Below are 16,673 nucleotides of genomic sequence, written 5' to 3' on the forward strand. Positions count from 1 at the left end.
ACACAAAAAAGATATGAAACAGACAACTTTTCTATTAAAACGAAGTTATAACAACTTCAAACCCCGTGTCATCCCACTTCTGATAATATGTTTTCCAAGTATCAATTAACTCTCCATACCTGAAGCCTTGGCTGGTACGGCTGGTGGTAGTGGTGGCGGTGCTCCTGCGACGAGGAGGACGAGGAGGACTGCACGGAGGACATCGACCCGCCGCGCACTACCGCGCCGCACTCCGCCCGCCGGAGGGACACTGGACTCTCCGCACTGGGGATATAGTAGATTTTTCTAGTTCTAGTTACTTCTGTGTATGCTTGTAATTTCATCATTTTATGCAATATAATAACGTAATGAGACAGTACATTTAATTACAGTTTTTGTTAGTGGTTTTACTTGTATAGTGACCTACTTTGGATTGATAATAAAAACGACAAACATCAATAATTTTTTTTTTTAATATTATTATATTATTCCATAAAAGATTCGATATGTCTCTTCTCGAACAAAAAATCGATTAAAACTCAACTTAGAAAACGTTCATCAGTCAACAGCGATAAAATCCAATTAAATACACACAAGTTCTATGTAAGTTGAATTATGATTTCTCACTCGTTCCTATTTCAAACCGTGTCATCCTGCTGACCTAACCCAGACACACCCGAGTACCAAACACTCACTTTAGCGTAATACTGCTGGTCCGTTTGGGCACTTCTGGTGGTAGCCGCCTCGCGTTGGCCGCTTGTATCGCCGCCAACTGCTGCTGCTGTCGAGCTGTTGGTGACGACAGTGGCTTACCACCTGACGACAGCAGGTTCCCATATATGGGTCCTGGGGAAGTATAAGCATTCATTATATTATTATTATACACAATATTTGAATTTCTCAATCTGAAGTTTTACAAATTTAAGAGAATGCTACATTTCAGAAGCATAATAAATTTGGCGACCTTGTGAGAACTAGTGCCTAAAATAGCTTCATAACCCGTAATTCTGTTCATCAGAACCACTGTGCAGAATTAATTTAAAGTAATTCTCATAAATAATATCAATATCAAATGTCACTATTATAATCATCCCACTTTTGATGCCACGGCATGTACGATGGTGGGGGGGAGGGACTTCAATTACCTGAATTATTTAACAATTGGTGGTTATGTAGAGATTCATTGTGTGATGATGACGTCGATATATTGGTCACAGATCCGCTCACTGAGCAACTGCACACCTGTAATCAACGAATATATATTAAATATAGTCCTATCTTATTTATTTACTTGACATACGCCAGAAGGTTGCGTATAAGTTAAATGCAAATATATAGCGGCATAATTTAAAAAGAAACCTTGTAAATATTTATTCTCAGATATTTTTAAATTAATTTACTTTTTAAAGATTGAATTATGTATATCACAATCAAATAACAATAACTTATTCAATTAATATAAACTTAAAATTATCTTCTAAATAACACATATTATTTTTTTCGTTTAAAAAATTATAAGGGTATAGACTATATAGAGACCTTTATTTCTTCATTGGAATCTCAAATATGTTAATTACATGAAAACCTGAATGATTACCATTAGTAAAATTGCAATGCACTGCATTCTCAACTATTAAATTAATGAGTAATTAGGTTTAATTGATCATATTATAAACATATTGTGTTACATCTCGTTTGTCTACTTATAATTCCCACAGTACAAGGAAATTCTCAAAATATTGTATATATTATAAAGGTATATTATAATGTAATCAGGATTAATAAATGTTATTTACTATAATAATTGTAATGTTTGTATTCATATCATGAAACGGTGTTTTTTGTCTCTCACAATATTTTGAGTAAATTATATTTTAGTTGAGCACTTTCCGTGCTCTGGGGGTTATCCTCATTTTTAAAGCAGTATTAATTCCAGTGTGGGAAAATGATGGCGCTAGACGACCTGTATAGTTTCTTGTCTCTTGTCTTTTTTCTACATTGGAATCAGTACTGTTTTAAGACTTCACGATGACCACCCAGTTTATACTACCACTCAGAAATATGTCGTTTATTTTATAGCCATATCTCATTGTTTATTCTTGTTTATTTGTGTTACAATTACTGGTAAACCTTTAAATAAATTAACTAATAAATAAATAATGTAATTTCATAGTATTTTTTCATTTGTTCCAAGCTTTTGTTTGCTTTATAAACACATTCTTAAATAAACTATTTTTAGTACCCAATTAGATTAGTGATATCACTATCCCATCATTTATTATCTTACTTATCCAAACCGCCAAAATTATTTATATAACCGCCAAAGTTTTTACAAACCATAATTTTCAACTACATCATAAAGATCACATCACTACCAGCAATAACAAAGTAAACAATAATTACAAAATACCAAAAAACTAATACGTACATCATAATTGCACTTAATATCACAACACCGTACTCTTATCACACGATTCATGAACCAAAAGTGCCTTTTCTTAACAAATCTCTTCACCAACATTTTACTTTTATAACGCTCCATCATTTAGCGCGAAACAGTGGACGTTCTAACTGTATCACATTAGAAGAATTACTGATAATGTCCACACACCGTCTCATGATACTCGAATTAATGAAACGTACAGTTCACACAATTTCAATACTTATACACATACATTAGGGACTAGTTTTGTGTGAAACATTTCAGCAATGTAAAGATTAGCTTTTCGTACGATATGATAATTACGTATACAAATATTTGAAAATTTCGTAGATAACATCCGCGTAGTTTAACGTGAGAGAGCCATTGTGTATTTTATTGTAGATAATTAGAACATCAAATAATTATAATTGAATATAATGTTACATACAAACTGTTCTTATTATACCTATTTATTACTTTACCGTTAACATTAAAGTCGAAGAAGCTGTAAATGCTAATTTATGTTCTAATGTTTGTTGAGATCGAAGCTTATATATTTTATTAGAATTTTGTTTCCTAGTATTACCGCGTCTCTGTATCAAACAAATAACATAATAATAATTCGCAATATTACACGAATACTTCAAGAAACGTTATAATGAAAAAACGTTGTGTCAACGATAAACCGTTTCTCCCACGTGAAAAACGATAACACCTTCAAACTGGCCAACTATTGGCGCATTTACATTAAGTATCGCGGGAAAGGCGTTCATTGGTTAACTTGAGACGTAACGTGTTCTGATTGGTCAAGGCACGACGCCTGTCAGAAAACTACACCACGCATTTCGTTTTAATTTGATTTGGATTTTATCTAAAAGCGAAACATTCTCAGACAGGTCTTTTACACCTTCTACATATTTTAAAAAACACACAATCAATATTAATTTCTAGGAATAAACAATATTTTTTGATAATCCTTACTTCCTTACTGATATTATAAATGCGTGCTATTCTTAAATCTCAGCGATTTGAAGGTATGATGTTTGTCTATATATACATACAAACATACTACCCATATCATTATTATAATTATCTATCTAACTATTGTACCCGAGGTTTTCTGGAAGAAATCGCTCTAAGCGATAAGACCGCCCATTGTACTTAGATGTAATCTTTTATCTATTCGTCTCTTTTCTTTTTCTTTAATGTTAAATAAGTGCAATAAAGAGTAAATAAATAAATAAATACTCACCCCACTGTCAGCATCGCCTCTGTGGTGCGGTATCTCGCTGGCGATCATGTGTATCTGGTGCGCCGACTGTTGCACGCGAGCCACCATCGCGTCCACGTCGTTTTGGTTCCTGGAATCGTGAGTTATTGTTACTATATTAATTATTAAGTGTATAGATTTTGCTGATCTTTTATCGATATCTTTGTGCTCTCGTTTTCATTTGATCTACAATTGCAATTACTGAACTGAGCTGGTGGTTCGCCTGATGGTAAGCGATCACCGCCCACCATTGCAGAGGTAGTGTCTCTGCGGATACGCTGCTCGCTTTTAAGGGGTAAGGTAAACGGAAACGATTACACGATTAGAAAGAAGGAAAAGATTGGGACGGGTGAGGATAAAAAAACGGGCCTTTAGGTCGCCTATGAATGTTTAGGGGATAATTCACCACACTAAATAAGTGTATGGACTCTTTGTTTTTACCTCCCTATGTTTTATTGGTGATGTATGTACCAATTGTCTGCATGCTCATGGAATTTGGAATGAAAACGTTTCATGAAGCAGGACCAAAAACAGTTTACATTTTTAAGTCAGCCCATAAAATGTTGAAGCAGTATATGGCGGCGCGGTTTCAGAACGTAACGTCAGTAAGTTTAAAGTAGGTCATAAAGCCTCAGCTTAAATGAATTTAGTCTAAGTACATTATGCACTAGATCTTAACTGTATTGTTAACTCGATCTTAACTTTGAAATGCATTACCTTGACTGAGCTTCATTATGTATTAGACTTGAATTTATATAACACTAACTGTTCGCCCCGGCTTCGCCTGTTGTACATATAGCCTATGTCACTCAGCGAAGTTGCAGCTTTGTATTGGTGATTAGGATTAGGTCCAGTAGTCTTTGAGTTTATCCATTACAAACCAACAGACAAAAATACGAATTCTTCCTCTTTTTAGTATTAGTGTAGACTACATTATAACTTAGTGTGTGCTAAATTACATTTTTTATACATATTATATATCATATGGTAGATAAATATTTTTTTTTTATTTATTTATTATTTCCTAAACAGAAACAATAAATAAAAAAATATCTTGGAAAAGGAGCCTTTTAAGAAAGTATTTGCCGAAAGCAACAAAGTGGAAACTAACGCGGGTAAAGGCGGAACCGTGGGGCACAGCTAGTATGAAATAAATCTTATAGAGAATTATAAAAGCTCACCCCAAATCAACATCATGGCGCTCTCTGAGTGACATGGACCGCATCGGTCTGGTGAGGGCCAGCATCTTTTCCGACCCGGCGGGACTCTTTTGTAGCATCGTGTTTGCGTATATGTCGTTACCTGTGTACGATTTGGATAAAAATTTACTTTATTTGAAAGATATTTTTACGAAGATACTAACCATTATAATCGTGAATTTATAGCGACACTAAATATAAATAATTTTTTTTAAAAAGGGTTGAAAGAAGATGGAAGTTAAGAATATGTAAGCTGTAAAGCAAAACAATTAGTGGTTCATCGGATTTTGCTTTTATGGGCAATAAATAAATGCAAGTATTTCTTAGTTATGTATTTTTTTTTCACAGGAGTAAAATCATACTCATGTTCCTAGCATGTAAGCTTTAATCGTCAACAACGCTACTTAACTATGACGACGATGACGTTAAATTTATTTCTACCAACATAAACCTTACTAGTTTAGAAAGACATACAATAAATTTGCTTCACTATTCAAAATGCCGAAAATCGAAATTCCTACTAATAAACGGCTAAATTAGTGCGGGTAGATGAATATTTATTCAAAAAGACTTGGGCAGAAAATTTGCTATATGAATAATCCTTAATGTACTGAACATAGGGTATCTAATACCCGGGTACCACACCTTCTTCAGTTTATCAACTTACCATTAACCATCAAATGCTCGCCGTCCTGCATCCTCCTCGCATTCGAGTCGGCCGCTTTAGCCATAGCGGTGATAGCGCTAAACTTCTTCAGCAGCTGCCGGCGCCGGAACGCCCGCTGTATGGTGACCGCGGCGCGGCGCGCGCGCAGCCCACCGTACCGCCTCTCTAATATCTCAACTTGCTTGTCGAGCAGGTCTTGCGACATTTCATAGCGGCTGGAATCATGACGGTTATTTTTCAAATTTCGAACATAATTGTTTGGAGTGTATGTTTATACATTGGACAATGTTGTATGTTTAGCTACCTTAAGGTTTCAGGTAGATTTTCTCCTTAATTTTATAAAGGCTTTAATATTTTATAAGTCATAAAAACAATACAATAATTTATCTTTTAATTGGACAATACAAGATTATTTTATATAACAGTTGATGTAATGGTCAAACGTTTTAGCTTCTTATTTTTTTGCACTACAGTGACGTAATTCGATAGCAATCAGTAGAATAAACTGGCAAATGTGTTTACTTCAAGTACCTATTTTATTGTACATTTTATGCAAGTTTGTCGTATTTTACAGTTGCGTCAAGTATATTTTATCAAAGTATGATAATTACGGAGCCAAACTACAATACAATATATGAAGAAGATCTTGTTATAGATATGTGATTACTGTGAATTTTTATCTCGACCATAAATACCGATGAATTACTGAATTAAGCCGATGCTTCTATCAGCTGTTTGTTAAGTAATGTTAGAAAGTCATGCCATGGTTATAGCGTATTTACTGTAAGTGAATGAGGAAGGTTCCTATTAATTTGCACAGATGCTAATGGAGATGTGACAGATTCTATTACAAAACCATGCTTAGGTTAAAGACACGAACACAAGAAGGAGTTAATTGTGTCCCGTTTCTACACTTTCAACGATTCGTCCTCCTTAAGAAGGTGTATTTTGACATAAAATATCGAAGGAATGTCAAAATGCATTCAATGCTTAAGTAAAACGAATTGTTTCCGAGTATGTGAACGGGTAATTAGGTAATGAATTTGCTGGTTTATAATTGCGTGTAAGAGCTACGGTCGGATATATTTCTAGGATAGTTAAGGCCACAAGGCTAGGCATTCCTGAGGTGTGGACATACCCTCGTGTCAGTTTCCCCCTTTTTTGGGGTAAACTTGTATCTTTTTGCGTTATCCCAGTACTGCCAATGATCCCAACGTCTGTGCCTCGCCTATGGAAGGAATTCATTTGTAAACTTTTACCTCGATTGAAATTTGTGTGTATTTCTTTAGGTTTTCGCGTTTGCATCATGTTGTTCCCATCGTTTACACGTGTTTGTATCCATAATTGGATCACGCATGGCTTAAATAATGTAAATAAACACTCGGCAAACCAATGTTACGTAAATTATAAACATATTAAGTCTCAATAAAAAATGCACTTCTAGAAATACGATTGCATCTAAAATGCCCTTAATATATACTAAATTCTATAATATTATCTAATAAGTTCCAGAACGTACCATTGCATGTATTTCGATAGGCAGACATACATTCATAAATTATATAACCTCTCACTTTCTTATTATCACCACCCCAAACGCAACTAAAGATACTATATATCCCACTACTCTCCATTGTCACATAGAATGTTCTAGTATGTCGCAGAAGCCTCTAGAACGTTCGAGAACGCACCTGTTCGTGTGCACAGCGAGGCCGAACCCCTCGGGCGGTGCAGCGATGTACAGCGGCGGCGCCGGCTCCGCCGCGCCCGCGCAGAGCCCCGCACCGGTGGACGCGTTCGAAGCGGAGGAACATGACGAGTTGGAGTGGTTTAATGCTGAAATATTGGTTATGATTATTTATCGTCATTATATTATGCAGAGTAAAAGCTATTTTTTCGGAAGATAGTATTCTGGTACGCAAATAGGCTTTTTTAATGATTGTGCCGAAAAAAACAGTAAAAAGATTAATGGCGATGTAACACGTCAGAGAAGGCTGTCGAACCGACAACAACTCCCCTATTCAGTTTGTTAGTATGTTTTTCAGCAGCCCATTAATCAATATTATTTTCGTGTGCACAGTGTGGCACCAAAATATATTCCTCTTATTAGTAATAAATGTTTATTTCCTGTCGTTTCACACGTTCCACACAAGGCCACCATCGGCTTTTCAATTTTCTTCATACACCGACATAATTACAGTGTACATCATTAATTACTCTTAACTTGCAAGTCACGTGACACGTGTACGTGACAATAAATTGTGAGCAACATTATAATGTGCACAACCTGAAGCTTATCTTGTGTGGTTAAACAACTTCTATTAATTTAATTTAAACATTATTATTCAATTTCTACAAACATTTACGGTGTTATTCACTTTATAATAATATTTTATTTGTATAAACTTTTAATTTTAGTGTGCGGAACAAAAAATAGACGTCAAGTTTAAAGTTCAAAGTCTCAGTTTAAATTGTGTTTAATATCAGGGTTATTTAAACATAAAATCATAGAATACGTAATACTACTTACGTACTAATATACTAAATATAAAGGTATATAAGTGATGACGCCCTTGAATAATGCTATAACATGTGTTGTGCCGATAAATTTCTTAAGCTTGAAAGTTATAGGCGATTGATTCCTTTTGACGCTAAATTACATTGTTTTCCAAATTTCCCATCCTATCCAGTGTAGTATCAAAATACACGGCATAGGTGGACACTATCATTTATTCATTTAATCATATGAGTGATTATATGCTTGTTCAATTTTAACTTAATGAAAAAATTAATCATATCTCCTTTATTACATTATCGAATAAAACTGACTCATAGATCTATGATCAGAGATAAATAATAATGCAACATGGGGGATATTGCATTTAAACATACAAACTGCAAAATCGTCCACTACATTATAATCAGACAAACTCACCGGGCATGGGGCGATGTACCGCCGTGACGTACCGGTTGCCCTCCATGTACCCGCGGTCCGGCTCCGCGTGGTGGCCATGGTGGCCGCTGTGTATGCTGTGCTGGTGCGAGTAGAACCCGTCCGGCGGGTGCAGCGTCACGCCGCCGCTGTTCTCCTCCTCATCGACCTTTTGCGAGAAGCTGCAACAATAGAATAGAACGTTTAATGAACGCAATTAGAGGTAGAAATTCTGTCATTAAAATCCTGCAGAAAGATGTGTTAATTCAGAACCCGACATAATTAAGATTTGATAGAACATAAATCCTTTTTCTTTCTGTTTATTATGAGCACTTAAAAACTTTAGTGAAAAGTTTTGCATACAATTTTTACGGAAAGGTACTGTCTTCCGGGATACAGGAGACAGAGCAACATACCTCAAAACATAAGTAATAAACGAGTACATTATTAGGACTCGTTCCACCCCATTTTATAAAATGACAGTTCCAGTGCCGTTTAACAAAGAAATATTCTTGGTATTAAAATGTACCTATAAGACCACCCTCGCGAAACGCTGTTGAGGGTAGACTTCTTAGCCTTATGTACATATACGAGGAACAAGAGATTGCTATTGTATATGTAGGTATGTATATTCATATACAGTGTTAGCTGTAGCCAATGGACCGAACAAGCGAATAGTTTGACATAATATAAAATTAGACACATTATGCGTGGGTCTTCTTAGACATCTTTGCGGTTGAACACGTTTTGGGAGCAATGTGTAATTACATAAAATATCGACGATCTACACTCTACAAGGATTCAATTGGAGTATGAAACATTTGTCTTCTTATTTATGGTCTAATAGCAATTTAAATACGTCTAAAAGTTTGATGATAGACAACAGACGTACGTCACGGTGTGATAACTTTCAAATGTCAATGGGAGGTCAAAGTCAAGGTAAGATCGTAATTTGAAATATTTTTTAAGAAGTATAAATATGACTGATAAACAAACTTAAAAAAAAAATATTTATTTGTTCTTTCGGTTTTAGTATGTATTTAAAGTAAGCTGTTTAATTCAGTTGTATTGAATTATATTTTGAAAACTTCACGTAACGTAACGTAACACATTACACACACGTTCATTAAAAGTTATTGTAAGACAAACATTATCGTTGTAATTATAAATTATCACAAACTAATCCTCTAATTCAATTCATATTGCCGATAACCGATAGTAATTAATTGAAAAACATGAATTAAAAACGCCACATTCCACTAGACTGCGTAAATGTAGATAAAAACATATCATAAACATAATATCTATAATCTATAAATTATTATGCAGCATATTATATATGCAATATGTTTATATATTGAATTATAAAAAAAAAAATTATTATATAGGCTCGTGCCACAAAAAATCCATAATTCGTTTTAATTATATATTCGAGCAGAATAAACAATAATTATAATTAATATTACAATAATTTTCTTTTGTCGTCAAAGGTCATCAAATTAATTCGGACGGCGTCGCGACTAATTCATAAGCTACTTTCTTAATGTTCTATTAAACAAGGCTTAATTTCTTGAGTCTGAAGCAAGCAAAACGGTGTTGTTAATTTTAAAACAGTTAGGGGAATTTATTAACAAATATATCATTAAAGGTTTTGGCCAATTACACTACAATATATTAAGTACTGGAACAAAGTGGCGTCCTATATCCCAAAAAAGACCTAAAACTCTGGAAACATAATATGATGTATATTAATTATATTTACCAAAAAACTCAATCACCTTTAAAATTTCAGAACTAGTCCAAATTTTCATGGGACTACATGAAAGGCACCAGCTTTCAAATAAAAAAGAATCATCATCAGTCAGTTATGATGTTACAAACACACACCTTTTGGGAGGCGTCTAAAAAGCATTAATTCATAATAATAAACAAAAGTGCCAATATTACTGTTAAATCCTTTTTAGTACAACGACATAACGAAATAGTCAGAATTTTATTTACTCAACTAAATACAGCGCTCCACCTTTTGACAAATAACCCAATAAAATACGGATTTATTAAACGTCGCATGAAAGCCCGAAAAATTTATTATTTTCATTTTATTTGAAATATTCACTTAGTTTTAGTTGTTAGTCCAAAATAAATGGCGCATGAATTCAACAATTTAATTTCATCCCATTGCACGAAAATATTCAATCAAATAGTAAATAAAATGAATTTCTAACTGTAGTTTTAAAATAATATGACATTATATTAGATGTTATAACATTCTTCTTTAACTTTATCTAGTGAGTAATTCACAAAACTGATCACTGATTTTGTCAATTTCCATTAAATTAATTTAATTAATTCAAGTTCATACAAATACAACATTTTCTTTTAAAATTATGATCATAATATTTTAAACAATATAATGAATAAACAGCGGTTCAAAACTATAAAAAAACGCTTTATATTCTTAAATGGTCATTCACAAATTTCTACACTTTTGAATCAATCAACATATTCAGTACGATCGTTTCACGTCCAATTCCATTTCCCGCTTCATTATTAAAAACAAACTAGTCTCGCTATCAGGAAGCCCTCGAGATAATTTATCAAATCTTATCTACATTTCGAGATATTTCCAAACGCGTAGTACTATCGGAGTCAATGTTTGCGCAGTGAAGACATCTGGGACGATCTCACGGGCTCTCGGATAAGGACGAGCAGGAAAAATATACAGTATTAAAGCATTGAGTTCAATGCAACGCTGCTGGTTGTTTCTGCGATTATAAAACGTTATTCTGTTAATACGTGACGTATATTTACTCAGATTTCAGGAATTTATGGATTGAAATGAGACAAACGTAACAACTAAATGATTAAATAATTTTATATAATAGCAGCTGACCCGGCAAACTCTGTTCTGCCATACTCTTATCATTTAGGTGTATGAAAAATAGCTGTTGCCAGATTCTCAGACATACCCAATATGTTCACAAAATTAAAAAAATAAACAGTAAACCCATTTCGCAGGAGTATGGTAACTAACATTGTGAATATACTATACTGTGTGTATATACTATATACTTTAAGGTAGTCGATGAATTTGACGAGATAGAACCTGCCCAAAAACTTTATTTATATTTTTCAATACGTATACATACATATTTGATGGAACAACCATACTATTACAACTGCTGTTACCAACCCGAGCGTAAAAAGAATACAAAAAATCATGCCAGTATGTACACAATATACATGCGGGCTGAAATGAGAGCGCCTTAATTTAATGAAATGGTCCAAAATATAAAAAAGGCACGTGACATGCTTCGGCAATGAATACGAATAAAAAGTAAAATACTCATTACTACTATTACAAACAACGAATGCAATAACATTATAATTGATTAAAAAGGGATGTTCTCTTTTCACCTTCAGATATCAAAATTCGATTACGAAGTATAATTCGAGCCAACATCGTCGCCTACCCCTCTTATCAATCGAATTTCTCTATTCTTTCAAGTTCAATTACGCAGAATAATCTAAACTATAAATGTATGAGTAACATGCATACACGAGACTTGATAACTGAACATTACGGTGATCTTAATTTCATATTCCAGGGGGCCGGTGGAGCGTACGAATTTTACAGTAACAGTTCCGTTCTTTACGCCAAACCATGAATAATTAATACTCAATGCTCAATACTATAACAAAATAGCTGGAAACAGTTAAGCCTTCATTTCATTCATCAATAACTATAATCACCACACACTGAGGATGTAGGTTATAACAGATTTTGTAAAAGCAAGTACACAGACGACGTGTAAATAATTTTAAGTTTTAACGAAGTAGTTAAAAAATGTTTTTTTGGAAATGTGGTTGTGTGATTTCTAAACTTTATTTAGTTATACTTAGAAAAAAATCTGTTTAATTACAGAGGAGAGTTAAAACATCTTTCACGGCTAAAATTAAACAATTCAATAAAAGAAAAGTATCAAAATCAATACGATACGATTCAGGCATAATGATATCATTCGTCTAAATTTGATCTTATCTGTAGTATTTTCAGATTTCAAATAACATCTTAAGATGCACTAAGTTTATATTATTTTAGTCTCAAGACAAATATTAAATGGATTTGTAGACGTATTTACCTTTCGAGTTTTCTTAATTTCGGCAAGAACATCATCCACTTTTGCTTCCCGTTTCTTTAATTATATTTAAACAAAGTATCTAAAATAAAAGTCACATACTATCCGATCAAAATAACGACGCCATAAATCACAACCCTAAAACAAGCAAGTTAAAACGAAGATGGCCGTAAAAATTATTTTATCGTTTGTGTAAAAGCTTTTCTTTTCCTTTTATAGTATTAGTTCCATAAAAACCACCTTATTCATATGGTGTTCTGAGACATTTCATATCGCTAGATACTTGGCGATCAGCCAGCAAACTGCAATAACTAATACCTAGGAAATACACCGATTGTAAATTCCATACGTAAATGTCACAAACAAGGTCATAATTCCTAACTTTACGATGTCAGTACACAATTGAAGGTGGAGAAAATTGAGAGAAAAAGAGCCAAAATACACTTGGTGTCGTGTCGTAAAGAGGAACTAGGTGACTTGAGCAATATTGGTTAACTTTGTCTCTTATCTTAGCAATTTCTTAACGTTTATAACGCAAATTCCATTACAAAATAAGGAGGAGGAAGGTTTTAAGACTTTTTAATATCGATTTATTGCTAATGCCTTTAAACCTGTTATTCTGTACATTTAAAAAAGTACAGAAAATAACAAATTTCATATTTTTATTTAAGCATGCTTTAAAAATCTTGCAGACATCAATGATAGTGGTTTTATATGAAGCGCCGAAGGAGAATTAAGCGATAGTCACGATGCAGTCGTTTAGATAGTTCGAGAAAACCGTTGAGATAGGAACAATAATTTGAACAACATCACTTGTGTATTGACATTGTTTTGACGTGAAAGTCTTAAGTATGATATTATATATAATAGCATGGACCATTGTATGCCAGATAAAATCGATACTTTACGCGAAAACCTAATAAATATCTCTGATACCTGAACACACAAATATAATGTGACAAGGAAAGATATAAATTTAATTCGCATATTATTTATAGAAAAGAAAAATCGCTGTGAATAACCATGCTTCGCGTAATGTGGAAAGAAATAATCCTATTAGAGGATTTAAAGTTATGGAGGCGTGATAAAAATCTCTGTACTGAAATATTTCACAAGCGCTGACGTAACGTTAAGGTAGAAAAGAAAATACGACTACCTATAAATAGACAGAAGCTCGATTTTTCATAAGCATTTTAGAGAGTTTCTTCAACGTTAGCGACTATACAAATTTCGACAATTTCGCTTAAAAATGGGGATTTGTTTTATGTTGTTTTATTGTAATATGTGTCAAACACAAGCGAGTAATGGTAGGAATGAGATTCCACTTGAACTATCAAGCGATGCTGGCAATCATAGTATCTATTGATTAGACTAGACATCTCCAAGTTACACTGATTTGACCTCGATTTGTTTTAGAACAAAACTTTAAGCAAACAAACGTGAAGTCTGATCAAAGCTAAGTCTGAGCATAATGTCTTCAGTTTACACCTCTTACCACTCCATACGATGATATAACTACAGTATAAACAACCTTCTCAATACTGGTTTTAAATTAAACAATTCTAAATCCATCAATGATATAAATAAATTTAAATCCCGAACCAGGGAAGCAAATATTAATAAAATCCAAATTCACCAGCAAAATCTAGTGACTTTCGAACACCTATGAATTCTGAAGCGCGGAGTTTCAAAGTTAAATCAAATGTGAAGTGTAGAGGAACGGGTTCCGATAACACTCGTGCGGTTTGATATTCGTGTTATTTTTTAGTTTTTTTACGGACAAGCACCCACCGTGTTCGTGTTTATTAACGCCATACCTATGTACTTCGCAAACATTAATCAAGCAGCCTTTCTGACTAAATTAAATGCCAATATTGTTTTGAATTTTCTTTTCGCTATAATAATTATGGTGAAATAAGACAGTAAGATACCCCTAACAAACGTAAATTAGAATAATCACGCCCTAAAACTATTTTATCATATTACATTCTAACTAGCGTCTTCGCTCGTGGTACATAAATAAAGCATATAGCACTCAGGGATCAGGTTCCTATTGAACATGTAACAGTGAAATATATTTTGAAATTGGTGTCGAAGTTTCTGATATTAGTACGTTCAAACAATCAAACACTTTCTTCAGCTTTATATTACAAGTAAGTATAAAAATTAGTACAAAAGTACATATGCTAGTTTTGTAAAATAATTTACCTCATAACGTACATAAAATTTTCAACATTTAATTTACATATCTGCCACGCTGCAGCTGTATATAAGTAGATTATTGTAGAATTTTCACTGCATCATTCACATTAATATCTCTAGAATTGATTCACTCAGAAAGCAAGTAAAACAAAGGACAATACCAAATGCAAAAGCGAAATTGATAAAACCATTGTGACTCGACACATTACACACTGCAATTATACATAAAAACGACTTTCCACACTAACATTACTTTCATAATATAATAGATACGCGAGCTATTGTGAAGCATTTTGGTATAATGTGAGCATAATGCCCATATGCAAATCGCAAACGACGCTAGAAAATGCACTGAAATAAACATAAATCGCCGTTCGAGTCAAATACCTAATTAGATTTCGCTTTAACCTTGCATTGGCATAAATCGTAATATAAACCTTATTACATGAAGCATTCATGTCATTCTTGAGCAAATACACATCGAGTGATACCACAATAAGTTTTTATGGCACAGATAATTTCAGAGATAAAGCTTGCCAATTAATTCCTTCCCCTATCGCATTTATTGGAGCGGCGCCAGAACACAACCTTGTAGAACACCCTTAAGTGAAACGGTACATATGTTCCCGTTTTATAAATTAAATTTCTCTCTTTATGAACTTCGTTACAGTTCAATTCTAGGTCGAATGAGAATACATATTCCCGAGCAGGTCAGGTCAACGGGATTTCATAATTATAAACAAAAAAAAATATGCACTATCAGATAAAATTGCTAGATGAAAATTTTAAAGAGGATGTTTAATTTAAAATTGTATTAACATTTTATGAACATTTTTGTGTTCCCCGCTGTTAAGCATAATGTTGGATTGTGTGAATACAGAAGCGTAAGGGGCTCGCATCTCGAGTGTATTTGTCAAATGAAAGGAGATGTCCCATTGTCGCGGAGGGGCGCGGCCATCTATTCAGTCGCAGACTTGATTAATACGGCTGAATGCACCTCGTTGCAGGAATGACCCAGTTTCTGAAAAAACAGTTATTAAACTGCCCACGTTTGTGAGGGTGAGATTGCCTGGTTTAACGAAATAGGTTGCGGTATTCGTTTTTAACGTTTTCAATCTGGATTTCAAATTAAAAATATTGTATTCTTTTATATTTTAGTTACTGCGGTGTAACAATCTGTTTCTCTTCTATTTGCTTTGAAATAACTGAAAAAAATCTTCTACAAGCACTTTCTACGTCATTCTATTATTATAAATTTGATTTCATACGTGAACTTAAACTAAACACAATTTTTATTAATAGAATAAAAATATGCCTCATTCTGGTTTGGTTATTGAATTTTGGATCCCATCCAAATTATCGCAATAAACTTAGCAAACACAATATATTCAAGTGTAGACCCAAATCAAATCAAGACCTAAATACGATATAACTAGGTCACACTCGGTTTGGGACTACAAATCAAAACTTGGGTTATTAAGTAACTATTACGTTACGGTTCTCGAGTCTATCAATTCACTAATCAAATAAATACTATATGAATTTATTATACGTTTAAATATTCAGCGTGGTGTTTTAAATATCAATATACATTTTAGATAATATTTATAGAAATATAAAAATGAGTTCAATTGATTCTTATTTTTGCCATTTTTTTATTTATTTTGCGGGCACAGTTAAGCACTGGAGAATTATAATTCTTAGCTGGTAAAAATGTGTTCATTTTAAAAGTTCGTTCATTATATAATCCTGATTGTCTTCTTCCCCACACACATTACGATTGTTATCAATTATACCTAGTCTTGCCATAAATATTGTAATAAAGAAAAAAGAAAATTGTTAACTGCAAATAACATTTATTAC

The 16,673-nt window shown here is 33.5% G+C and overlaps 1 protein-coding gene across 4 annotated transcripts in view; it reads right to left on the reverse strand.

The window, feature by feature from the left end:
- LOC119837655 (IQ motif and SEC7 domain-containing protein 1) overlaps window positions 1-16,673 on the reverse strand; it is a 131,301-nt gene that overhangs the window by 10,968 nt on the left and 103,660 nt on the right. For 2 of the 4 annotated variants that reach the window (XM_038363371.1, XM_038363374.1), the window contains 9 exons: window positions 8,473-8,651; window positions 7,229-7,373; window positions 6,676-6,765; window positions 5,538-5,752; window positions 4,853-4,973; window positions 3,654-3,762; window positions 1,125-1,221; window positions 675-825; window positions 120-264 (listed from right to left, as the gene is read on the reverse strand). In XM_038363371.1, coding sequence (XP_038219299.1) covers window positions 120-264; window positions 675-825; window positions 1,125-1,221; window positions 3,654-3,762; window positions 4,853-4,973; window positions 5,538-5,752; window positions 6,676-6,765; window positions 7,229-7,373; window positions 8,473-8,651 — 1,252 coding nt within the window. Of the gene's footprint in view, window positions 1-119; window positions 265-674; window positions 826-1,124; window positions 1,222-3,653; window positions 3,763-4,852; window positions 4,974-5,537; window positions 5,753-6,675; window positions 6,766-7,228; window positions 7,374-8,472; window positions 8,652-14,816; window positions 14,865-16,673 lie in introns of those variants that run through there. The other 2 variants (XM_038363373.1, XM_038363372.1) reach the window with 2 other exon arrangements.

Source organism: Zerene cesonia, chromosome 28, assembly GCF_012273895.1.
Source record: "Zerene cesonia ecotype Mississippi chromosome 28, Zerene_cesonia_1.1, whole genome shotgun sequence".
Classification (NCBI taxonomy): Eukaryota; Metazoa; Arthropoda; class Insecta; order Lepidoptera; family Pieridae; genus Zerene; species Zerene cesonia.